This window comes from Corella eumyota, chromosome 5 (genome assembly GCF_963082875.1).
Source record: "Corella eumyota chromosome 5, kaCorEumy4.1, whole genome shotgun sequence".
Taxonomy (NCBI): domain Eukaryota; kingdom Metazoa; phylum Chordata; class Ascidiacea; order Phlebobranchia; family Corellidae; genus Corella; species Corella eumyota.
Genome location: NC_137494.1, coordinates 6,779,479 through 6,804,581, shown reverse-complemented (window position 1 = coordinate 6,804,581; position 25,103 = coordinate 6,779,479). Strand labels below are relative to the sequence as shown.

At 32.7% G+C, this 25,103-nt stretch overlaps 6 protein-coding genes across 6 annotated transcripts; 4 read left to right on the top strand and 2 right to left on the bottom strand.

The window, feature by feature from the left end:
• Window positions 1–280: 280 nt before the first annotated feature.
• Window positions 281–1,860, top strand: LOC145751901 (uncharacterized). Its single transcript, XM_082568052.1, has 5 exons — window positions 281–410; window positions 547–663; window positions 725–818; window positions 929–1,131; window positions 1,292–1,860. Exons 1-5 carry the CDS (start codon window positions 318–320, stop codon window positions 1,442–1,444), a joined length of 660 nt encoding a protein of 219 aa, XP_082424178.1. The 5' UTR covers window positions 281–317; the 3' UTR covers window positions 1,445–1,860.
• Window positions 1,861–3,089: 1,229 nt separating this feature from the next.
• On the top strand, window positions 3,090–4,447 carry LOC145752978 (uncharacterized). Its single transcript, XM_082569357.1, has 3 exons — window positions 3,090–3,221; window positions 3,461–3,686; window positions 3,761–4,447. Exons 1-3 carry the CDS (start codon window positions 3,138–3,140, stop codon window positions 4,324–4,326), a joined length of 876 nt encoding a protein of 291 aa, XP_082425483.1. The 5' UTR covers window positions 3,090–3,137; the 3' UTR covers window positions 4,327–4,447.
• Window positions 4,448–5,029: 582 nt separating this feature from the next.
• LOC145753782 (uncharacterized) lies at window positions 5,030–6,732 on the top strand. The gene is made up of 5 exons (XM_082570229.1): window positions 5,030–5,190; window positions 5,318–5,431; window positions 5,511–5,604; window positions 5,865–6,067; window positions 6,480–6,732. The coding sequence occupies exons 1-5, from the start codon at window positions 5,107–5,109 to the stop codon at window positions 6,615–6,617; spliced, it is 633 nt and encodes a 210-aa protein (XP_082426355.1). The 5' UTR covers window positions 5,030–5,106; the 3' UTR covers window positions 6,618–6,732.
• Window positions 6,733–7,061: 329 nt separating this feature from the next.
• On the bottom strand, window positions 7,062–11,393 carry LOC145752864 (aladin-like). The gene is made up of 13 exons (XM_082569223.1): window positions 11,258–11,393; window positions 10,828–10,949; window positions 10,501–10,568; window positions 10,334–10,425; window positions 10,202–10,248; window positions 9,906–10,004; window positions 9,608–9,773; window positions 9,193–9,294; window positions 8,687–8,875; window positions 8,222–8,415; window positions 8,010–8,150; window positions 7,542–7,632; window positions 7,062–7,333 (listed from the first exon to the last, which is right to left on the bottom strand). Exons 1-13 carry the CDS (start codon window positions 11,345–11,347, stop codon window positions 7,136–7,138), a joined length of 1,599 nt encoding a protein of 532 aa, XP_082425349.1. The 5' UTR covers window positions 11,348–11,393; the 3' UTR covers window positions 7,062–7,135.
• Window positions 11,394–11,573: 180 nt separating this feature from the next.
• Window positions 11,574–19,887, bottom strand: LOC145751826 (retinal dehydrogenase 2-like). The gene is made up of 11 exons (XM_082567942.1): window positions 19,708–19,887; window positions 16,683–16,787; window positions 16,458–16,598; window positions 16,069–16,260; window positions 15,586–15,825; window positions 15,401–15,503; window positions 14,989–15,173; window positions 12,830–12,994; window positions 12,469–12,626; window positions 12,291–12,365; window positions 11,574–12,174 (listed from the first exon to the last, which is right to left on the bottom strand). Exons 1-11 carry the CDS (start codon window positions 19,840–19,842, stop codon window positions 12,009–12,011), a joined length of 1,665 nt encoding a protein of 554 aa, XP_082424068.1. The 5' UTR covers window positions 19,843–19,887; the 3' UTR covers window positions 11,574–12,008.
• On the top strand, window positions 13,159–14,664 carry LOC145751827 (glutathione peroxidase 7-like). The gene is made up of 3 exons (XM_082567943.1): window positions 13,159–13,367; window positions 13,912–14,182; window positions 14,349–14,664. The coding sequence occupies exons 1-3, from the start codon at window positions 13,230–13,232 to the stop codon at window positions 14,510–14,512; spliced, it is 573 nt and encodes a 190-aa protein (XP_082424069.1). The 5' UTR covers window positions 13,159–13,229; the 3' UTR covers window positions 14,513–14,664.
• Window positions 19,888–25,103: the final 5,216 nt, after the last annotated feature.

Genomic DNA, 25,103 nt, shown 5'->3' with positions numbered 1-25,103 from the left:
ACAAAATTGTTGTTCAAGTTTTTGTTCAAATTCGTTAAGCATTTACAACTTTTTCATATTTATTTATCTTCCATTTAAAATAACGGGGTTTTCTTAAACTTGATAGGTTGTTTTTATTTAATTTTTTGGGAGAGTACAGGGCTTTTGGGACCAGTTAAGTTTAAATTAATTAATAAAATGACACGTGTTAAATTGTGATTTCTATAACAATTCTATAACAACAATAAAGCAAATCACTTTAAACATGCAGTAAAAACAAAACCATATCACATATCATCATATTAGAACAATATAGCATACTAGTTAATGCAATAATAATGTTTAGAATTCCAAATTCTATTTGGGCGCTTACCTTTTTAATTTTAAGTCTGGGAAATCTTGCAAAAGCAAATTTAAAAGTTTCTTCAGTGGTGAGTAGTAAAGAAATTTTTAATCATCTAAGGCCCACTGTAGGCTATGTATTTTTGGTAATATACAAAAGTTTTCAACAATTAAATTGTGTTTGCAAAATTGACTGGAGGTATGTTAATTTTTTTTATTGTAAAGGTATTTTTGGAAATATCTATAGGAGGAGTTGCACAAAAAGAAAGAATTGTAATTGGTTTATTTGACGACTATGTTCCAATAACCGCGAAAAATTTTCGAGAACTGTGTACTAGAGAAGTAAAAACTTAGACTTATATCTATAGCTTAAGCACAAATTAAACAATTTTTCTTATCTTAGCACGGATTTGGCTACAAAGGTTGCAAGTTTCATAGAGTTATCAAGGATTTTATGATCCAAAGCGGTGACTGGGAAAACGATAACGGGACAGGAGGTTTTTTCTAATTTTTTTTAGTTGGCCAATGTTATGAAAATTGTCTTTAAACAAGAATAATATTTCGAATTTTTAATATTATGGTTCAAACTTTCACTTTTTAATTACAGGTAAAAGTACAATCAAGAACGAGCTTGGACAATATGGTATGTTTAAAGACGAAAACTTTAAACTTATGCATTATGGAGCCGGTTGGGTAAGCATGGCTAATGCTGGACCAGATACAAACGGAGCACAGTTCTTTATTACGTTAAAGGAAACGCCGTGGCTTGACTACAGGCATGTTGTATTTGGCAAAGTGTTGCAAGGCATGGTATGTCTAATTTAAACTTTCCTTGTAAACAAAATTGATTTACGTTAACTATGCTTGTAATAGGAACATTTATTTTTTTTAAGCAATGTGTAAGTTTAAAACATATAAAAGTTTATTTTTCTGATTTAAAAGTTACTTTTAATTTATTCATCGTTTTTAGAAAACAGTTAAAGCTATTGAAAAAGTTTCAACGGACCAATCAGCGAGGCCCCATCGCAACGTCATAATCACTAATTGTGGTACGATGAAGATCGACCAACCAATTCAAGTTGACAAAAATGGAGTCAAGGACAACGACCACGTTGAACTCTAATTTGTTTGGGACTTGGTTTTAATTAATATTTGCCATTGTCAACTGTACTAAATTTACCATCTTAAATAAATCATGACCAATCAGAAAATAATTCTACTTCATACATAATTCAAAAGTTGATTAACAAAACTTTAATTCACATGCACGTTGTAGTAACAGATTTGTCCATCTTTTCAAATTTGTCCATAATTGTAGTAACAGATTTTTCTATCTTTTCAGATTTGTCCATAATTGTAGTAACAGATTTGTCCATCTTTTTAAAAATGTTCGGAAATACTGCACTTTAACATTTTATTACTTTGGGATGATTCAAAATTTAATTAATTTCTTTCCCAGCTGCTTTCGCAATACCTTGAATACTTTAAACCTAGAAAAATCTTGACGGTTTGCACTGTACAGTAAAAAAACAAATATTTTATCCAAATGCAATATAAACATATAACCAAATTCAACTTATTTAAACTACCCGAATATATGTTAAGGTATTATTTATTAGTTTGGTATTGGTCAAATAACAAATGATAGAAAGTGCCATCAAGACTAAGTTATAATGTATAAAAATATATACAAAAAATATTTATCGAATACAAAGTTTCTTATTGTAAATACTTTCACAAACCCTAAAATTATTAATCAATTTTAACACTTGATTTACTTTCTTTGGGTAACATACTAAAATTGTTAAGTTAAAATCAAAAATGTTAATTTCTAGAACAGTAAACACCTATTGAATTTTTGTACTTTAAAATCAAATAGCCTAAAATATTTTTAAAGAATAATTCTTTTATAAAACTAATATTTTTACAACAACTGTTAAGGTAAAATATTTAATAAAAAAATTATTTAATTTCCTTTTTTTGTTTTCTATTGAAAGCTATAAATCTTTAGCGGCAAATCAAATACGCCTATTACATAGCAATTTGTGACGTCATAGTTGTAATTACCAGGGTATCCAAATAAGTACCACATAATCGTGGCTATGAATAAAATGAAAATACAAGTTACTAGCTAAACTAGCTACTAGCAAAGTTATCCCAAGACCCTATGTTATAAAATGGAGTATTTTTAGTTACATGACATTGTTTTAAGAATGCGCACAGTACCCTGAATTTAATCGTGCGTAATTCTAGAATGACAATGCGTAATACTACGTACGCGACAAACAAATACGTAACAGTTAAAGTATAGTAGATTAGTTGTAACGCAGCTCTAAGTTTCCGGTGCGGTGATTTATAGTTATTTTTACGATCAGCTTATAAAAAGGTTTTGGTCTCCAAAAAATTGGTCTCCAAAAATACTTAAGTACTAGCTGGAATCCGTAAGTAGTACTTGCTTAAGGCTATGTACATACGGCTATTTAAAAATCAAGGTAAAATAGTATATGGACTTCAGGTGTTTAAATTACAAAATAAACAATAAGTCATGTCACTTATAATGACTGGTTGTCGGTAAATACGAGCTAGTCTACTGCGAACATAAACAACAGAAAAATCATCATGATAACGAAAATCGTGGTAATATTTATAGATAGGATATAGGCACGACTAATTAAAAAACAGTTGATATAATATGTGCAGGCTCACGAAAACAGTACTACTTAAACGTAGAGGTTTTAATTTAATTGGTTTATCTTTTAGAATAAAATAATATATAAATTGTTTGAAGTTTTGGTTTCTATTAGAAGAGAGAAAAAATGGGAAATTGTTGCAAAGTTGAGTTTCAAGCCAAACATCTGATTTTCGACGATGCTGTATCGCAGCAATTTCGACAGTTGCAGGTAATATGAATTTGTTTTAGTTGTTTTAAAAATACATAGAAAGTGATAATGTACTAGGCTATAACCTTAACTAGTCTGAGGTTTGTCATGACATCTGCTAACTAGTTTGCACTGTTGTTTTACTAGCACCTAGGCCATTAAACAAAAACATTAAAACCTATTACCATATATAGCTAATAGCTATACCAAAAAAAGTAAGGCGTAGACAGTTTAAATTTTAATAACGTGTTTTGTTACAGTGGACGGAAAATGTTTGGATATTTTTTGCTTACCGCTTTTTCACTTTTGCCTATTTTCTTGGGTGGCTGATCTATTCCTATGCATCGTCGGATGGCGATCCATTCAATTCACCACGCTGGCAACTTCTTAGTAACTGGTGCGAAGTGGTATATAACGTATATTTCCTTATAGCATTTATCGTTTCTATATATGTCGTCGCCCGGAGAAATTCGACTTACAATGATGGTAAGCTATTAGTTTTACAAGATGCAAAGACTAATGAAAAATAAAATTTAAGAGTAACAATTTTTTTTTCCTAGACAAACCCCAATGGTACCAAAAGCTTACCTGGCTTATGTTCACGGTTGCTGCGAACTCTGCTTTTATAGTGACAGTATTCTACTGGGCTGTTATAGGCAGAAGCCGCAGTGTTGAACTCAACACAAGACCAATCACTCTGCACCTACATGTTAACAACTCAATAATGTTTATCATTGAAACATTTATGGTCGCTTTTCCAGTTTATTATCTTCAATTTTGGTATGAAAACTTGTATGGACTAGTTTATACAATATTCTTGCTTATTTTGCATGGAGCGGGGGTAAATAGTGCCGTCTACCCGGCTGTAAACTGGGCAACGAACACGGGTGTAGCCGTAGCTTACATTGTAGCTGCTGCCGTTGTTCTGCCACTCATAACACACCTATTAGTATTTGGATTATACAGGTTACGGGCTTTTATTGCTAGAAGAGCTGGCCTATCCGTTGACCATCGAAAGGAATCTAATATCGAGCCTAGTGCACCACGAGTCGATGATTTGGAAATGGGAAAAACAAATCCAGCATTTGCAGACTCCACTCCAAATATAAATACATCAGTGCATTAGAAATTAAACAGTATTGAATTTGTTTTTAAAAGTGAAGATGGACATCACTAACCATGGCGGTTATTATTTGTTTTGTACTTTTGTATAATTAACGCTCACGACTGTAATATTATACATTTTACAATTGCAATCAAATTTTTATAAAAATTAAAATATTATTACTTATTTAACAAAAAAAGTTTGCTTATTTCCAATACTTTATTGAAAAGGTTAATCTGATCAAATAGATCAGGAAGCATGATATACCAATGCGTATTGTTTTGGTTTATATCATTTACTGCACAGAATGTGTTATGTATATAATTTGTTTGGAATTAAAGTAGGATTTAATCACTCGATAGTTTTCTATCGAGAGGCTAAAAAAGGTTTAATGGCATTCCTAAAACAACAAGCAAAAACCCAAAGCTTCTAACGTAGAATTAACACAACAATTATATGAACTTGTATATGTAATAGAAACGTGTTTCAATTTTGATGACACTGCTGTAACAACGAAATAACAATATCACGGTACTTCAAACATACATGTTAAGCAATGCTTACATTTCATACTAACCCTTCCACTGTTTCATGGAACAATGTCGCAAACAAATATGAGACCTAGCTTTAAAAATTTATTCTAAGGGTTAAAAATCATTGACAATACATACATTGCCAATGCAGCTTGAGTTGAATACACTTAAACAAAAAATATATAAAAAGGTATTTCATACCCTTTAAAATCTTTTTACACAAGTTGCGGAGAAGATACGTAGGTAATACTTTGGAAAAAACTGCAACATGTTTGGATTATCCAGATTTGTTTTTATGTTTGCTGTTTTGACATTATGTTCTGCCAACCGAAAGTTAACAGTATCTTCGGCGGTGAGCTTCTTTATAAAAACAGCTATAACTTGACGTTTATATCAGTTTTACATATTGAGTAAAATTATTTAAAATACAATACAACTTTGTCGTTAAAACTTAATTTAAATTATTTATTTAAATAAAGGCCTACTTGGATGTATCTATTGGCGGTCACCCATGTCAAAGAATCATGATCGGATTGTTCAGTAGAATCGTTCCAAGAACTGTACAAAACTTCTGCGATTTATGTACCGGAGCGGTAAAGAAATAAATTAAAACAAACATGACTAACTTTATCGTATTAATATTTTTAAAGTGATTGTGTTTTGTTTATTAAGTGCGGATTCGGCTACAAAGACTCCAAGTTTCACCGATGTATCAAGAATTTTATGCTCCAAGGAGGAGATTATGAACTGGGCGACGGAAGAGGAGGTAAACTCCCTGTAAAAAGGAGGTAAACTCCCTGTAAAAAGAGGAGGTAAACTCCCTGTATAATAAATTATTAAAATGTTTAAAAAAGTTGACAATCGAGCCAACAACGGTAATTGCACAACAACCTCTGTGACCAAAGACAGAAAATATTTCTATTATGTAAGAAAGCCCAAAATTTTAGGTAGAAAAAAGTTTACCAACACAGCTGTAAACTAACTTCTATTCTCAGTCGGAAAACTTTATAAACTACTCTTAAACAGGTACAAGTGTATACCGAAACCAAAACGGGGAGTACGGGACATTCAGAGACGAGAACTTCCATCTTAAACATTATGGAGCTGGTTGGTTGAGTATGGCAAACTCCGGACCGAACACCAACGGAGCTCAATTCTTTATCACCCTGAGAAAGTGCTCATTTTTGGACAACAAACATGTCGTGTTTGGAGTGGTGATAAAAGGAATGGTGCGTTAAACATTTTGATTACTTATTGTTGTTTGTTTATCTTTGGTGACTAAATTCTACTTTTAAATGTTTAATTAAGAATACCACGTTGAGTTAAATATTTTTGTAGCCCTAATGTATAATTAGTAAAATCAAGAATAAATTCTAGTTTATATGTAAAAAGGTTTGCAATTGTAACTCATTAAACACTTTGTTTATGTTTGCATAGGTTTGACCGAACAATAGGTAAGTTAGTTAATTAAAACAGGCTAATTGTTTTAAAAATGGAAAAAGCCCTACCCTAAACCACTGATATATAACTAAAACTTTACTACACATTGGCCTTTTAAAAGATCCTATAAAACAGAAGCTACAATTCTAAGGAAAATACTATAAAACATGAAGTTATGCTTGATGGTAAATATTTTTGCAGAGTACAGTTCGACAAATCGAGAATATTCAAACGAATAATCAAGACTGCCCTGTTTACGACGTTGTTATAAAAAGCTGTGGCGTTCTCAATTGTAAACCGTTCGAGGTTGAATGTACTGATGTGCCAGACAACGTGTAGACTGAATTGGGTGCAGAAAAGGAATATCGGGTGAAAAATTTAATGGGTGGACGTTAAACATGGGAAATTTGATATTATTGGAAATATAAAATACCAAATAAAAATTTGTATTGTTTTTTGTCAGGCTTAAAACTTGGACATTTTATTGATTAAACTAGAAAGCTGTTAACAAAATAACGAAAAAGTCTCAGGAAAAATGTCTCTTTAAAATAAGGAAAACGTCTCATTTTAAAAATTAATACCCCCTCCCTCTTACCTAATAAACCATAAGCCATTAGAAGTTGCATTCTTTTTAAGTTGCTTGCAAATAATTTGAAATATTGCTAAAATTAAAACCATTTTTATATCATAATACACTACTTGTTATCATATTTTTTTATTTCATGCATGTATATGATTACCCATACAAGATTTCTCGGTTTTAAAAGAAAAAATGACCCGTAAAATATTTTTAACACACTAGGCTAAGGCTCCAACACATAATTAATTGGACAATGCAAGAAAATTGGCCGTTTTATTCAGCTCGCATAAATTGCCCTATTGTCGGGAGAACTCCAAATCCGATGACTTTCCTCCAGAATATTCGAAGTCGTATTGTTCATGGAAGCGTATCGTTGCATGGGTGACGTCACCGGCAAGGTCTTCAGACGATTTTGCGATTTCGCAACGGCTTTAAAAGGCATTAGGTAATACTGAACAACCCCGCTTGTGAAGCACTGCCATGAAATACAATTTTAACATTTTTGACATTTTTACCCAATAAGACTTACGGTCAATAAGCGTCTTCCTTACCTAAGACCCCAAGTAGTAAAACAAACCTAAGACCCCAAGTAGTAAAGTACTTTACCTTAACCCAATACGAACTGCCTGATTACGCAGAAGTTATTAAGAAAAAAGGGCGTCAATGTATATTAAATTCCTTACCACTGTTAGGCAAGCACCGCCATTAAAATCAGGTTTAAATGAAATCAAATTGGGTATGTCACCAGTCTCAGATGTAACAGGGCCACCAACGCTAGAATTTTAATTTTTTAATAAAATCAGTAATAATACCAATTATTATTTTTTTTTGTATATATTTTTTTTTGTATATAGCGCAACTTAAACATAGAGTAACATCAGTTACTACCCCGACCCAGTTTCGAGTTGCCTGCGGCAGTGTGGGATATTATAGATTATAATTGCCCGATAATTATACTGCTGACTAATTGCTGGCTCAGCAGGAGTTCATACTGTTTGTATCGCCTTACTCAAGGGCGCTACAGCATGAGATCAGTGGGGATTGAACCCACGACCCCATGTGTGGTGTAGCAATTGTTCTTTCCACTACACCACGCTGCCGGTTTGAACACTAGCTTTAAATTCTAATTAAGTCTAGATCAAGAATTTTACCTTTCTGTTATAGAGAAGCCAGGTTCGTTAGCAACATCGAATATCATGATAGTTGAATTGTTTGGGTCAGTTTTTTTAAACAACACGGCCACCCTCTCACCAGTTTCATCCCAAACTATTTGGTGAATACCCTGATTCCCTCTAAAAAAAGCAAAACATTTTTTAACATGTAGAAAAAAAATGACACAGGTTGATATACAAAGTTAACTTACTTATCATTTGTATCACTATTTGTTTCATCTTGGGCTTCGTCACGTGACAAATCGATCGCTACCGAAGCATGTTTTGATCCTTCAACCACCGGTGAATCGAGCAAATACGAGTCGGTAAAAGTAAGCGAATAAATTCTGAGGTCGCCGACAAGGGTGAAAAGTAAAATGGTGCCGGTTGGGTTCCAACACGCCGACTTAAGCATTAAAATAAATTGACGTTTTTTAAACGGTGTTTGTAATAGTATTCAAGTATAGTTCAATACCAATCAACGGTCGATTGGTACTGTGTTAGAGTAGAAAATACTATAGCCTAGTGACTCCCTTTTTTTTAAAGACGAAACCTTTTTTGGTCAAAAACAGAATTTTTATTATTTATTGATATTCTTTGGAAAGTTGAATTCCTCCTATCTTAAATTAAAATATTCAAATTGGTTTTAAAACAATCAAAAGGCAAAATAAACTTACCTGCACCCTACCAGCTAAATTACACCACCGCTCATTGCCCCAAGTTGCAGTTTCGAATACCCGAAAAGAAGAACTTGGCGTCATGGCAACCATTTTGCTGCCCTCTGGTGAGAAAAGTAGACGTGATATGCCTCCACTGCCACTCACATGTTGTAACACTTGGTATTGTAGTAAACTAACATTCCATACCTAAGGCAAATTTGTTTTAATCATAGTAAATGCATAATGTTTTTCCAGACATGTCCCCATAAAACCATTATGATCTTATAATTAGGTGTGATTGAGCTTGGTTAATGTTTTTTTTAAATTAAATCATTACACATGGCCATAGAATTGATTTTAAGAAAACTGATGGTATCATGTAGTGGTTTTTAACACTTGGCTTTACATCATAAGGAGATTGGTTTGATTCTCACTACTTTCATGTTGTAGTCCCCTTGAGTAAATTAATATTAACAGTACAAACTTATGCTCAGATATACAAAATTAGAATATAGCTGACTCACAACAATAGCTGAACTTAACGCTGAACAAGTAAACAAAATATCATCATCTGAGGGACTCCAAGCTAGAGATGAAACAGGTGAGTGTCCTGCATAAGTTAAAACCTAAAAAAAATTGTAAGAAATTTTGAGATAGTTTAAAATACTCTAACTGCAGAAATAACTTTGTAGATTAAAACTTCATGGTGAAAGAAACTGCTAGGGCCAAAATTTCCATTATTATTGGTAAAAAAAATCTAAAATCTATAAAATATTTTGTTTTATTATGTAAATATAAAACAACAAAAAATTTAAAAATTTTGTATTAATCTGTTAACCTAAATTTAATTTTTTAGGGTTCAACTACAAACAAAAATCGATCTTTACAATAATCAATCAACACAAGACATAATGTTATAACATTTAATGCTTTTAATACCTGAACTGCGCCAGTAGATGGTCTGGTTGAAAGTGAGGCTGGATCAATATTCCAAATAAGAACCGATGTTTGTGTTCCAACTGCAAGAGTGCATCCCGCCAGAGGTTTCCACTCCATGCAAGAAATATTTCGTTGGAGTTTGTGTTTTAACATTGGAACTAAGTCGCTTAAATAAATAAATCCACAATGTTTTATTTAAATAACTAGGAATTTATACAATAAAGCTTAGTAGATGGCATATGTATATATTTTATATACGTATTATAAAAACATCAAATATTTTAAATTTTAATCTTACTTGTCGCAATAATGAATATGAACTGTGTCATCTCTATGGGCAAGAGCAAACTTGCAAGCCTTAGAATGCCAGGCTAACAATCGTATCGGACTATCAGTCCTACAATAAATATTAGTTAATTATATAATATATATACAAGCCAATTATAAATAAAAAAAATAATACCAGATTACATTTAATCATACATTAAAGTAAGTTTGGAATAAAAAATTTCAAGAGTTGCAAACCGATTTTTTTTAAAACTGTTAAAGAATTAGTAATAACTTAAAATTTATAGTGCTAAAAAATTAACTTACCAATCACTATTTGGTGAAAAATTGTTTATCAATTCTTCGTTAGAAAGCTAATTGAACAAAATAAAAAACATGTATATATAGCTGTTCAAGTATTTACTACTAAATTGTTGATTGTAAAACTAAAACAAGTACCTTTAAGTGTGGAAATAGTGTTAGCTGCATCCCATTTAGCCATCTTAAAGCAACTAGCAAGTAATAACAACTTGATTTTGCAATCGAATAACCTATTTTAACAATAATAAATCAAATGTAACACAAAAAAATTCTTTAAACAAGTAACAAAATAGATTTAAACATACCATAGTTATTTTGTTCTGTGTTATCATTAGAAACTTCTGACAAAGCTCCAATTAGCCCATGACTATACCTGATTTAAATAAACTACGAGGTAAAAACCATTGCTGAGCTACTGTATGATAATAAAAAGAACCATAAAATCATATGGTAACATTTTTTAAACCAAATAAATATTAGTTAATTATATAATATATATACAAGCCAATTATAAATAAAAAAAATAATACCAGATTACATTTAATCATACATTAAAGTAAGTTTGGAATAAAAATTATAAAAAAAAATTTTTTAAATTTGGCTAAAAAAGTAATTTTTTCTACAAATATTACCATGCTGCTGAAACTTTTTGTGACAAAGTTTGATTTTGATCAAGAAAGGCTAATTGGCTTTCACTTGGATTTAATGCTGACCTTCGCAATGTGACTTGAGACACTGTTGGAAACCTGGCAACCTAAAAGCATGAACTACAATTAACTTAAACCTAATTATTTACTACTTAAAAAACAAAAAAAAAAAATGAGAAAGTTAATTTTTTAGCTACATGCTTAATAATATTTAGGTTACGTTGGTCAGTTGGTAGAAAATGGCTTTGTCAATTTCAATTTGTAGAGTCGTCCATGTCATATTATTAAGAATAAGAAAATATAACAAAAAAATTGGACAATCACATCAAATCACAGGTCAATAGTGCTTATATCTGCTAATAACTCACAGATACCGCCAGTTTTTTTGTTAAACACAAATATAAATAAAAATTACCTGTTCATTTATTTTACTAATATTAACAGTTTCATTGGAATAATCTCTGCTAACGTTGTAAGTTAGCCCAAATTGACTTTGGGATTCCATTAAGAATTTAACAGTCAGTTCTTGCTGGTGTTAAAAACGATTAATTTTACCATTGCCATAAAATTGATTGTGAAAAAAACGATTCAATGGGAAACCCCCTAATTGTCCACTAACTATAAATTTTCCCGCCATTCATATTTTTAAGTAATATTTGTCCCCACTTTATACAAAACTTTTCAATAAGCTAAAACTTAACATGTCAAAAATTACCACTTTTTTATTAATTTACATTTTACCTTTTTAATTTGTTAGTAAAATAGAAAAAAATCAGTAAATTTATTAGAAAATAGTTACAAAGAGAAGCAATAAAGCAAAAACGGTAAGATTAGATTAAAATCAATAAAACAATTAGTAAAGAACATATAAAAACTATCAAAAGTTTTTAATAAATAAAAAAACTGTCAAAATACAAAAAGGTAGAAGCCTTTAATTCACAAACCTTAATATAATAAAACCAGAGTAAAAAGGGTAAAAAAATCGGAACAAATTATACATAGCAAGTTAATTTCTACCAAACTTTATACACTGAATTCGCAACTTTTTACAAAAATCCATTTAAATTAGCTTCTAACTTTGCTGCACACATAAAGTCAATAAAAATGCTCTTGTAGTGCACATGCGCAAGGCTGTCCATTCTGTTTCTTGACCATCTACATTGTTTTTAAGTTAGGATGACTTTTGCTTTGTGGCAGTCGTCATCGTCGGCCCTAACCACTGGCGCACTGTAGTTTTTGGCAAAATTAGCACTGAAAGAAACGTCCTGTAGCTGTGGGAGTTTGAGGGTGATCGTCTTTAGTTCACAAAATTCTTGTAGACTCTCTTCGCCCCTAAAAAAGATATTTAACCAAATGTTTAAAAAATTCAACAATATGATGCGCGCTGTAATTGTAAAAAAAAATAAAGTGTAGAACAAACTTGTAACAATATTTTTAATGAAACTTACATTTCTTTGCCTTTTCCTGACATTTTCATCCCACCAAACGGACTTTGCACAGCATAAACATTATAACAATTGATCCTAAAAAATACAACAAAATTCAATATTGCGCATATTCATAATTTAAACTTACTTGAAAAAATAAAATTTTTAGATTGCAAAATTTAAATAAAAAGTATCTTACCATACTGTTCCTGATTCCATCGCTTTTGCCATTTCAAGAGCTGCGCTGACGTCATTGGTAAAAATTCCAGCAGCTAGACCGTGTTCGGTAGAATTCGCCCTTCTTATAACCTCTCCGATAGTTTTAAACTTTAGAATACATTGCACTGGTCCAAATACCTTAATAAAAAAAATATTTAAGTTGTAGCCTAAGTTTAATTTAAAAAGTGTTGATATCAATTTTTTTTAAACAATTTTATAAATTGGTAAGAAACTTTGTGCGTTATCTAGTTTAATAGTAAAATGCCATTTTGCATAAAAATGCTTGTTTCCAATACAGAATAATTTAAATACGAGTTTTGTATTTTGGATTAGATTGTTACCTCTTCTTTTACTATTTTCATGTCGTCAGTAACATTTGAAAAGACTGTTGGTTGAATATAATAACCATTTTCACCGAGTCGTTTTCCGCCACATTCAATTGTAGCACCTTCTTCGACACCAGAATTAATATAGTTCATAATTCTGTCGAAATGTTCGTGACTAATCTAAAAATATGAATAGGAAAATATATAAGTTAGGGTATGCACAATTTCCATTAGGTTTAAAAAGACATTCAAGTTAACAGTAAGCGAAAAAAGAAATAAATTTGAGAGAGGGAGAAAAGGGTATTTTAAGACGCTTCGTTTCACACAGCGCAAGGCTCGAAAGAACAAACCGCAGTTAAGTAAGAAACCATATTGGTAAAATCTGTGCGTGTATTTTATCTACATCATAATCGATATGGCAAAAGTAGTATTAAGTATCCTTCTTAGTGTTATATTCTTCACGTTGACAGTTTACGGTAAGGAAGGATTTTACGGCTACAAAGTAACCAACTTGCGAGGAAAAAGGGTTTCGCTTGAGAAATACAGAGGCAAAGTAAGCAATTTTTTATACCCATTTAAACGTTACTGTAATAAGATATAACTTGCAACCGGAACCAGCTGTTTTAAAGTTGGTATTATCAAGTTTATAATAAGCTGTAAAATAAAAAATTTTAGCTAGAAAAATGATATTTAACTACCGATGATGTAACATCGTATGCTAAAACTTAATTGGCCGGAAACCGATCGGGGTAATAAAACTTTTTAAAACTTTTTTTAAAACCAAATAAAACTTTTTTTATGATTTTAAATTAAAGGGAGTAAGACAAAGGTTATTACTTTATTTTAATGCGGTCTTGTTGATTTCCTTTTTGACAATATCACCAAATAAGTCTGGGTCATATTTATTTAAAAGTGTTAGTTTGAAGTAAACTGTGAAATGGGTCAGGTTTGTTAAAGAAAAAATCAAAAACTAATTTTCGTGAAATCGTTCCATTCAAACTGATATACTTTAAGGGTGTTATTGTAAAAAAACTGTTAAAATAATAATTTTTAGTATTTTTTATTCTCAAATATATCAATCCCTATTTTTCCATAAGGTGTCGCTGGTGGTCAACCTGGCAAGCGAATGTGGCTACACAGACGAGCACTACAAGCAGCTTGCTCAGATACACACCGAACTCGCGGAGAGACAGAAAGAACCCTTCACTGTGCTCGGTTTTCCGTGCAACCAATTCGGCGAACAAGAACCGCACAGTAACGAAGACATCGAAATTTTTGCGCGACAAACTTACAAAGCAACTTTTCCGATTTTTGGCAAAATGGACGTCGCCGATAGACAGGCCGATCCGGCTTACCGGTTCTTGGCCGGTAAGTAAACTTTAAATTTTTGGTTTTTAACAAACGACGACTTGTTAGACTAACCTATATGTTCTTGGGGACAATAATATTTATATCTATTTTTAAACACTTTTCTATACTTTAAAATGCACCCCATAAACGTAAAAAAATTAACAATTTTTACTCTTGACACTAGAAAGCGCTGGTGACAAGGAGCCGAAATGGAATTTTTGGAAATATTTGGTGGACGGAAAGGGTCACGTGATCAAAGCGTGGGGTCCGAACATTAACGTGGACACTATTAAACCAGACATTCTGCAAGCAATTCAAGACCTTAAATCGACTCACCACGAACTATAATTCCATATGACGTCATCGGGTATGACGTCACAGAAGTGACCATTTTAAGGGCGATGTCGATTTTGCATGACATTTAGAAAAATTGAAAAATGTTTATATGAAAATTATTTTGTTGCGAAGAATGCCTTAATTGTAATCGTAATAAAATCAGATATATTTAAAATGTTGTCAAATTACAATTTTTTATCTAATCTGGGTTTTACCGAATTTTGTATTGCGTATGCTTGTTTTTCGAAATTAGCAAAGTATTATAAATATAATATACAAGCACCGTAGACAGATAAGTTATCAAAGATCATACCTATATTATTCCCCCACCGCTCGCGCCAAATTACATTTATTCGGCGGTAGATTTTATCGCAAAGCTAACTTGTTTTTAAAATTATTAAAATGTTAAAATTTTCACAAAACAGTCTTCAGACAAGCTGTCAACCGAAACTGATCGAAATCAAATGCTAATCACGTGATGTTTTTACCTGTGGGCCTTGCTCGGAGTAGAGTTGGAATGGATCACCGACCATTTTTTTGGTTGCCCTGGCAACGCTTTTTTGCACGAACTCGTCGTATATGTCTTCGTGGACGAAGGTTCTGGCCCCAGCTGTACACATTTGGCCTTGGTTCATAAAAACAGCTTGGTGGGCATTTTCGACAGCATAATCAACTATTGGAATAAAAAAATAATTAAAAATAAATAGCTGGATGTAGGCCTAAAAATGAAACACATTCAAAAAAATTAAAATATTGTTATTCACATATTTCATAATGTTTAACAGCACAAAACAATTGTTAAAGCATATATTTATTTATTAAAGATAACCTTAATTTAGAAATCGACCTAGGCCATAAAATGTATCTTTTAATTCTGAAATCAAGTTATTAAAAACTAACCGTTAGTGTCGGCAAAAATGATGTTGGGGCAGTTCCCAGAAAGCTCTAGAGTGAGTCTTTTAAAATTGGTTTTGGACGACGCTTCTTCGATTTTTCGACCAACCTGTAAAAAAATTGGTTTATTGATATTTCACAAAAAAAGTACAAAAAAGAATTAGGAGAAAAATTAGGAAAAAAATCTTTACCTCTATTGAGCCAGTGAACGAAATCTTATTTACGCCATGGTGGTCAACAACAGCAGCACCAGTGGCCGGACCACCTGGAACCACGTTAAAAACACCAGCCGGAAAACCAGCCTCCTTGACAAGTGAGGCAACAAAAAGAGCGGTCAATGGTGTGTGTTCGTCTGGTTTTACGACAACAGTGTTACCACAGCATAAAGCTGGCCCCATTTTCATTCCAAGGGAAATCAAGGGAATGTTGAACTAAAAAGTTTTAGATGAAAAAAGATTTTAAATTTATAATTTTTCTCCCTTTTAAAGTTTGTTGTAAATTACTTTTAATGTAACATTTTTTTCAATTAGCCAAAGTATACTGTTTTGTTAAGTTAGTTGTCATTACCAAGTCATACATTCAAATCTAAATATTACTTAAAATAATGTTAGGGCATTATTAAAAGAAGACTCTTGTATTCCTAAAGTGCTTTCACAAAAAATATAGAAACTTACTGGCAAAATAAGACCACATACACCCATAGGTTGCACAAGTGTGTAGCTCAGATAATCGCCATCTACCGGTACAGTTTTTCCGTGCATTTTATCTGTCCAGCCAGCATAATATCGCAGCAGTTTGGACAAGGCTGTTGTATCCATAAAGAACGAGTGAGTGTAAGGCTTTCCACTGTCCAATGTTTCAAGACACTAAAATGGTAAAACATTTAATTGGATTTATTACATCATAGAAGAGTGGAAGAGTGATAACAACATTAGATTGAGACTACCATAACTTATACTTTTTTAATAGCTATATTAATATACCTTTAAACAGTTAAAATGCATCTATTAGTGTTAATAAACAAAGTTAAATTTTAAAACTGTTAATTCTTAAATCAACCTACAGCCAAGTAATGCTTGTTAGCGTCGATCAAGTCGGCAAGTTTTCCAATTAAAACGCCTCGATCAGATGCATCCATTTTTCTCCATGCCGAGCCAGGCTTGTAGGCTCGTCTAGCCGCAGCGACTGCCTTTTCAACGTCGGCCTAAACGAATGAACACAAGGGTGTTTTATGTTATGTGTATGGTGTATTGATCTAAGATAACGTTTGATCCGTTGATAGGCGTACCTTTGATCCCTCAGCAATGCTGGCAATGACTTTTTCGTTGGAGGGATTGATGTCGTCAAATTCGGCACCGTTTTCGGCGTCTACCCACTCGTTATCAATGAAAAGCTGTAAAATTTCAAAGTTAAATAACGTTTTAAAGCGTATAATAGCTTGGCGGCGGTTTTATAGTGTACTCAATTTTCAGAAGCCTTATCGGTGGGTTGTCAGGTTATTTACAAATAGCTTTACATCGTACAAATCTAGATTTCTAAGTAGGCCGTCAGTCTATTCTGTTCGTAACAAAAACGTACCAAAGCGATTAAAATATCAAGTGTTTGGAATAATTTCAGATAAGGAAAACGAAATTAGGAGGCTACAAACATCTGCAAAGCATAAACAACGAGCTAATAGGATCAAAAAATGTAAAACAAGCATTCCTAACAAAGAGCCGTTTGTAATGAAAACTTTGATATTTTTTATCAAGCTCACGATGTCGTCTCTAATCAGCGACATCTTGGGCGCGATCTAGCGGACAGTGGTAACACGAACAAGATTTTCGCTCGCGATATGACGTCATAGATTTGCGATATTATGTAATTAACGGCAATCTGGCGATTATTTTTGGATAACGGTTGCTGATTCATTGATACCAACGCGAGCCCGGTGTTGGTTTTGTAAAAAAACTTTTTTCAGTGATGAAAGAAAATCATTTTGCGTGTAAGTTAGCATAGGCCCTTAAGGTATCTTTCGATGCGATTATATCGAAAACAATTTAAAAAGCAATTTACTTTTTGTTACAACAAAGTATGTGTCAGTTTGACACATCAAGAAAGTTAAATTTCTGCATTTTTTTGTGGTTCGTAACTTGCAAAACTTTTAGTCGTCTATAAGTAAGCTATGGACGAATGCCAATTAGGTAAATGATAATTCGATTATATTTAATCCCTGTTAATCCCCTAGTAGACAAATGGAGTACATTTACAAAGTAAATTTATTGGTGCTTAACAAAATCCTTACCTATATTGACGCACGGCTACTAACAATTAAAAAGAGTTTAAAATCGACTTTAACTCTTTGTTAACAATACGAAATATTAAAAAAACCTTTACAATAGACAAGTATATTTTGATATTATTGTTTGAGTATATTGAATTATAAAAGATTTACATTTAAGTATTTTTAATATTTAATCCAAAAAAACAGCTTCATTTAACTAGCTTCACGATTTTGGCGCTAAGTGGTTTGTAACTCTACTACAGTCGCCACCTTCAAGCAATTTAGGCGGAGCTTTGTTACTCAAAATCCAATTTTTTGTAATATTTTAGGTCGAATATCAATCGCCAATAACACCGGAGCCTAAATACGGCCTCACACGAATAGACTAGCAAAATATTTAGTAACGAGCTGTCACAATAACCCCGGGGCGAGGATTACTGCTTGTTTCAATTGACACAAAACAACGAAATACAAATATTCCATTTTTCAATATCTTATACGGTGATGATTTACACGTATCAACCTAAAAGAATCCCCAGTAATGTTTTAAAATGTTCTGATGCACCTGTTATACACAAACATGGATTACGAAAATGGAACAACTTTTTAGATGTAAGTCGCGGTTGATATTTGGTAAGAGTGTTTCTCGATTACAAAGAAACTTGCGCCTAGTACAAGACAGTGCGTGACAGGGCTGAATTTGATTGATTCGTTCGTTACTTAGAGGTTGGCGGTTCATATCAAAATATTGATCTTGGCTTATCAGACCTCTATGAAAGTAACACGTTCGTTTTGATAAAGTATTAAATTTGGCTTAAGCGATTTTTTGTTTTGATGTAGTCCAGCGTCAAAAATTAGGGTTTAACTTTATTGGTTAAATGGCACGTTTACATATAACATGGTACTAAAGGTCGTGCTAAATTTGTAACGCCGTGAAATGCCGATTTTTCGCGTAACATTTCCGAATTTCGTACGCATTCTATTAACGTTCAAAACACCTGAAAATGAATGACATACGTGTGAAGGTTATTAAAAATCACGTCAACACAAAATATTTTTTAAATAATTCAAGCAATGCTGTAAACTTACTTTACGTTTAAGTCGCATTTTCTACAAAGCCTACAAAACGACCGAAGTCTTAAAACAGCTTCCCCAATCTGGTTTAAATCAATAAAAACTAATATTTGCTAATCACATAAAATTTCCGCCATTAAACTACCAGACATGATGATTACATAAATCTGCACACGAAAAAATGGGAGTATTCCAGAATAGCCACTTTCTCCATTCGCTTGGAAGCGCCAACGATGACATCACGCTGATGCTCACGTCACTAAGGTTTGATATTAAATATCATTTTGCATACACATATATGGATGAGACATGGCATATTTATAAATTATTCGCGGTAGTAAACAAGTTTTGGAAAGTTGTAAAAACTTTAATGCGCCGAATTGTCGGACAATTTATGTAACAATAAAATTAAACTCGGTTTCCAGAGCGGCGGTTAATGTTTAAAGTCGAACAGGCCTGAACGTAATTTGCCAAACCTTTTCGACTTTAAAGTTTCGCATTTCACCGATTCATTGGCAGAAATTGTTTTTTTTTTATCGCGAATCGATCGCAATGTGTTGGAAATTATACGAAAGACACTAAGGTATATGGATAGAATTTGCAAATTATCGCCCTTTTCGATCGTAAAATTACTACTTTATCAAAGGGAAATCGAGAACTTGGGCCCTTCATTGTTACTTCAAATGGGGAACCACTAATTGGTAATAGCACTTCGTAAATCTCCGGAAAATTTCGGTAGTAAATATCGACATTTACTTCATCCCTTGTTAATTCTGGTATTGGAAAATTTATTTGCTAAATGCCTTTCAGACGCTATTCCAACAAAAAAAATTTTGTTCTATTGGTAAATATTGCCAACCAAAAGTTTAGAGAGTTTAAGACTAACATATATTCCTAAATTATGTTTAGTGTGCCAACCTTTATACAAAACCATTCTAAGTTTTCAAATTTTTACGTATTGCAAAAACAAACTTACCTTTGTATATTTAACTTTGAGGGATGGGTTAGGGAGTGGAATTGGCCATGGCATACACGCAGCCCCTTCTTTTCCCTGGGGCTCGGATGGGAGTTCGTTAAGGGTTGGTTGTTGCTCTGCTACGACTGACGCCATTGTTTAAGAAGGAAAACAAAATTTTGGTTTAAAATAATATTTAAATAAATGCTGAAATAAAAAAGGCTTTAAAATTATTTTGATTTTAAACGTTTTTACGACTAAGCTGATATCGAATTATTTTGTTTCGAGATTCCTCTAGTTGTTTGATCCTAATTTGGTCTATACGCTTACGTCGATTATTATTCTTTATTGTAAAGTATAAGTCTTGATAAAGCACGTTAAACTTTAACATTTGGTGAAACAATATTTGAACAATGACTTTGACTGACGCTTTCATACAAAACCACTTTGTCGAAACGCTTTGTGTTCAAATTTCAAACACCCCAAAAATGTCTGATCAAGCCCGATAACAATATTGCCAATATAGCTACAGACCAGAAAGAACACAAAAATGCTTCGTACTACTAAAAAAGTATAAACCTTAATTCAAAAATATTTAGCGTTTTATATCAAGTGCCAGTTATTTAGATAAAAAATCAGTTAAATAACTGGAAGGGTTAATTTTCCACCTAATAATATACAATCTTCGTATCATAGCGCATTAAGATCGTTTAACACTTTCAAAATAAAATTGTCTTCTTTTTATGACTAGTTCTTAGCCTACGGTATCGCTACTTCTAACTTATGTCCGTTTTGCGTTCATATTTATAGTTTTTTGACTTCACTCTTCCCGTGAGCTTTAGGTAAAAATCGCTTTTCTCTTGGCGCAACTTTTTTCCTTTTTTCTCCCGGAGTGCGTCGTGAAAAATTTTGCGATTAATTATGGTGGGGAGATTTCAGACGCACTGTTAAACACGCCAACCTCTGTACTTTATTTGTTTTTACAAACGAGGCCTTAATTTATTAACCAACTTTGCGACATTATGAAATACACATTGGGCGTAACACTTTTACAGTTATAATGTGGGTGTATTTGGATAAAGTGTTACATTGCGGTTAGGGATATACAATTAGTGGTCAATTCGCGTGGGATTAATTTGAACAGTTACATAAGAGTACGGGAAAGTTGCAACGTCACTTTCGGCTTAGACATTTATTGGCCTATGTGGGTACGCGAATATTTTAAATGATATTTACAAAGCATAGGTAATATTTGACCACACTGTAATTTGATTACTCATTCTTGTGACTTTAAAATGTGATATTTAAATATGAATGTCGCATTAAAAGTTAGGAAAAACCCCTGGCAAACAAACAATTAAACGTAAAAAAAAACAAAGTAGGCCCATACTTAAATTTAGGGTAAATTAATATACAATTTATGCTATGTGCTACTTAGTCCTACGACCTCAAATACTCGAAGCGGTGTTATGTAACAGTAGTTTTTAAACACTTTGATATGAAAACACGATTTTAAGGATTATTAAACCGATGTCGATAGGTTAGAAGAACAGCATAAGTTTTTTAGTGATAACACCTCAAATACCCAATGTCAATATTTGGCTTGTCTGCATTGTGTTGTAATCTTTATTCTTTAGGTAAATAGAAATATGTAAAACGCTTTCACAAAACATATAAAAGACATTCCAAGAACATAGTTCTTTTGATGCAACATAAAAATTTCAACTAACAAACAAGTAAAATAACAACACACAACCCTATAGTAAGTTTTAGGCTTTATATTGAAACCGATTTTAATTCTAGTTTATGGAGAAAAATGTCCAGTTTACTTTATTGGTGTTTATAGGCAACAGCGTTAGATGCGACATTGCCAAACAAATGCATTTTTAATCGAAAGATAAAGTTTGATACGAAACACGATTGGACAGATTGACGTCACTTGTTGTCCAATTAAGGTAAATGGTGACACGCGGCTGTCGGGGATTAATTAAAAAGATCCTAAACACCCTTAAACAATTAAGGTTTCAATCCTATTTTTTCCAAAACACGTAACCCAAAAATGATATCCATAGGCCTATACTGATAAGAAAGAACGATATGAGTACGTTATTGTTAATATGGCATATCTTAATAGTGTTTTTATTATTTTACTAAACTTAGAATCAAAATCAAAAAGATGCTGAAGAGCGATAACCGTATCTCAATCGGATGTCCTAAAAGATCGATGTCGCTAATGGAATTACGCGGGGGTGCGATGCGATTATCGCCGCGCTAATTGCCCGGCCAAATGAGGCTGTCACACGAGCGCGTCAACGGAGCCTCCGATAAACACCGAATTAAAGACCCAACTGTGATTTGAATCAGCACGATCTTGTCAATCAAGCTATCCGAACTGCTAAATATCGTTTCCGTTAATCCCGTGAGCATATCACAGTTGGACAGTACGATAACATTTATCTTAGGTATCAGGTTTCGTACTTAAATTAAACACCCTCGACTAATTGCCTAAACAAGTACAATCTTTGTTTAAATATGCAAATTTACGGGTATTCGAATAGAACCGGCTCTATTTTTGGTTCACATGCCTTATATGAGGTTGTATACCTGCGATTGCAATCTAACAATAGCCAACAAGACCTATTTTAGTTTTTAAAGATACTGTCAATATGTGTCTCCAAAAATACAAACTGGTTTAACATTGCCTTGTACATTGATGACGCAAAACTAATCTGTACAAATAAGGTTTAAATATTGTTCGTGGCATTTTTAATCTTACAATACTGTTTTAAGAAAGTTTGGTATAAAAAATAAACCACGAATACGCTTCCAGTCATGCTAATTCTTTTAAGAACTAAAATAGAAATGTTTTCGAAAACAAAAAAAATCTGCCGGCATGACTTTACATGCAAAAGACAATTTAAAATTTGAAATACATGAGGAATAAAGAATAAAAACTGTTTAATGGTTAATCAGCAGAAAATATAGTTATTTTTACAGAAATTTTAAGTTATGTTACGCCTGAAAAACTATATATAAAAAAATCATCTTCACAATCTAAAAAACTATAAATCATATTTTTTATTCCAAGTATTCAACGTAAAATTTCTTTGGAAAAATTTGTAACTTTTTGCCGCACATTTTTGATGATTCACTTTTGCTTATATTGGTTTATTTAAGTCTGTGTACACAATTTTAAAGAAAACCTCGCGGAGTGATCGACACGCAATTCTAATTTCGTTATTTATTTTGGGTTTAAATATTAAAATGTAAGTTATTTAAAGCCAGGAATTTTTTAATTATTAAATGCAAAATATAACACCATATGTTAGGACTTCAAAAACGGTTTAAAAACTTACATATTTTGTTAAAAACTTAATTAATATTTGCCAACCTTTGGTAAGTAATCATTGTATTGTTTATTTTCACCATTGGGTAAAAACATTAATTTACAGCTATCGCGATTCGCGGCGCGTACGGTTTTGAAAATGTCATGTAGCTGTGTTAATTTCACGCTAAAATGTTTTGGTACACAAACAAATCGAAATCAACCGATTTGCGGTTATGTCGGTCGATATACTGGGATGTACACAACGGTCGCACGCCAATGCTGTATTCTCCTGATTCTCCATACCGTTACTATATACATCTATTCAATAACTTATACTTGTACAGCGCGGGAGAATGGTCTATACGACATCCACTAATGGTAATTTCTCCCAGTCGTTCTGGGCTATTTTAATAAGATCAAGCAATGCAAACGCAAAACCTTGTATTTTGAAGCCAAATATTTATCTGTTAATGATCAACAATCGGGGTGAAGTTTATTTTTTAAATTACATTGGCCTTTTGAGAATATCGTTGTAATTATTAACGGAAAGGTCAGCTTCCGGCACTTTGCTAAGCATGTAATAAATTTAAGACAAGGGTTTGGAATTAAGAATCATTTTATACTTAACAAAACTTTTATAAACTTAACACAAACAGTTAAGCTTAGGCTTAAAAATCTAAATATTTTCGCCATTTTTTCTTATCATGGCAACAATTTGTTGTGAAATTGATGGATCGGATTAAATTAATTTTCTTGTTACACTCCGAACAATTGTTTAGACTGATGTGACAATTTATTGCAACACAAAGACGAACAAACAAACAATACGCATGAAACAAAATCCCCACAATTTGTTTTAAGTTGAATTAACGAGATCGAGGATAAAGCGAAAAGAAAATAAACAATCGATCAGTTTTATTGATCACGTGACACGCAAAGTCATAGGTGTAATGCGATTTTCGCAAGGCTGAAAAACAAACATTGCGCAGTACAAGTTAAAGCTTAAACACATACCCCAAGGTCTATATAGTATAACAAATCACTTTTCCGATTTAGAACAGTAAAGCTGGCCAAGCAACAGTTTGTTTAAACTCCAAGTCAAATCGATCACCTTAAAACAGTAATTTTGCCGGCTCGATAAAAAAGCGATACATTGATTTATGGTAGGCTAAACAGAACCAACAAAATGCCATAAATTGAACGCCCTTTTCCGTTTTTATCACACCAAAACGATCTGTCAATGCTGGTTGAAGTAGAAGTTTTCAAACCATTTAAATCGCAAAGATAGACGCATTGGTTTCGACGGTCGACTACGAGAATTTTTTCCCACCGGTTTTTGCTCTTATCTAGGACGTCAGTAACCGCTCGGATTCGAAAACAATTTTTTAACTTGTTTGATTTTAGTCGTTTATCTTGATCCTAGGCTACTTAAAACGCAAAACGCTTTAAGTAATGTTTTTTACGACTTAAATTGTTAGATTGAGATCTGATCTTAATCTTAAAAGGATCGCTAGCTACACAACAACCCAAACAACATTGCAACAAAGGATGATATCAAAATATATATAGGTGACGCAATCACGCCGACGTGACGTCACATACCATCGCGGTGGGTAACGATCGGATGACCATTTCTTGGTAATCAAATCTGATTTAACAACTAGTTTACATCACAGTGGTGACCGCTTGGCTACTCCGGCGTGTGTCACGAGCCTGATTTATCGGTGGCACATGTGTCACAAGGGTGATGGATCAGTGGCACAATGTGTCACGCCCGTGATCGATCAGGCCACCGTGCCTTTCAAGCGATTTCGATCAAACGAAATTGATTTTTTTTTCATCAAACAAAAGAATAAAAGCGAAAAAGTGACAAATTATAACTAAGTACAATGGGGAAGGGTGTACAACTCTGTTACTATCAAAAATTCAAATACCTAATTAAAAAGTCGAACACCTCAAACAAACAGGGCTTGTCACGAATGTTCATTTTCTCCTTGCTAGTAAGGCAACATACAAAAGGTAGGCTTAAACAATTTAAAAAACATCCCTACCTCCAAATCCTTTACAGTTCACACTATTACGTAAACAT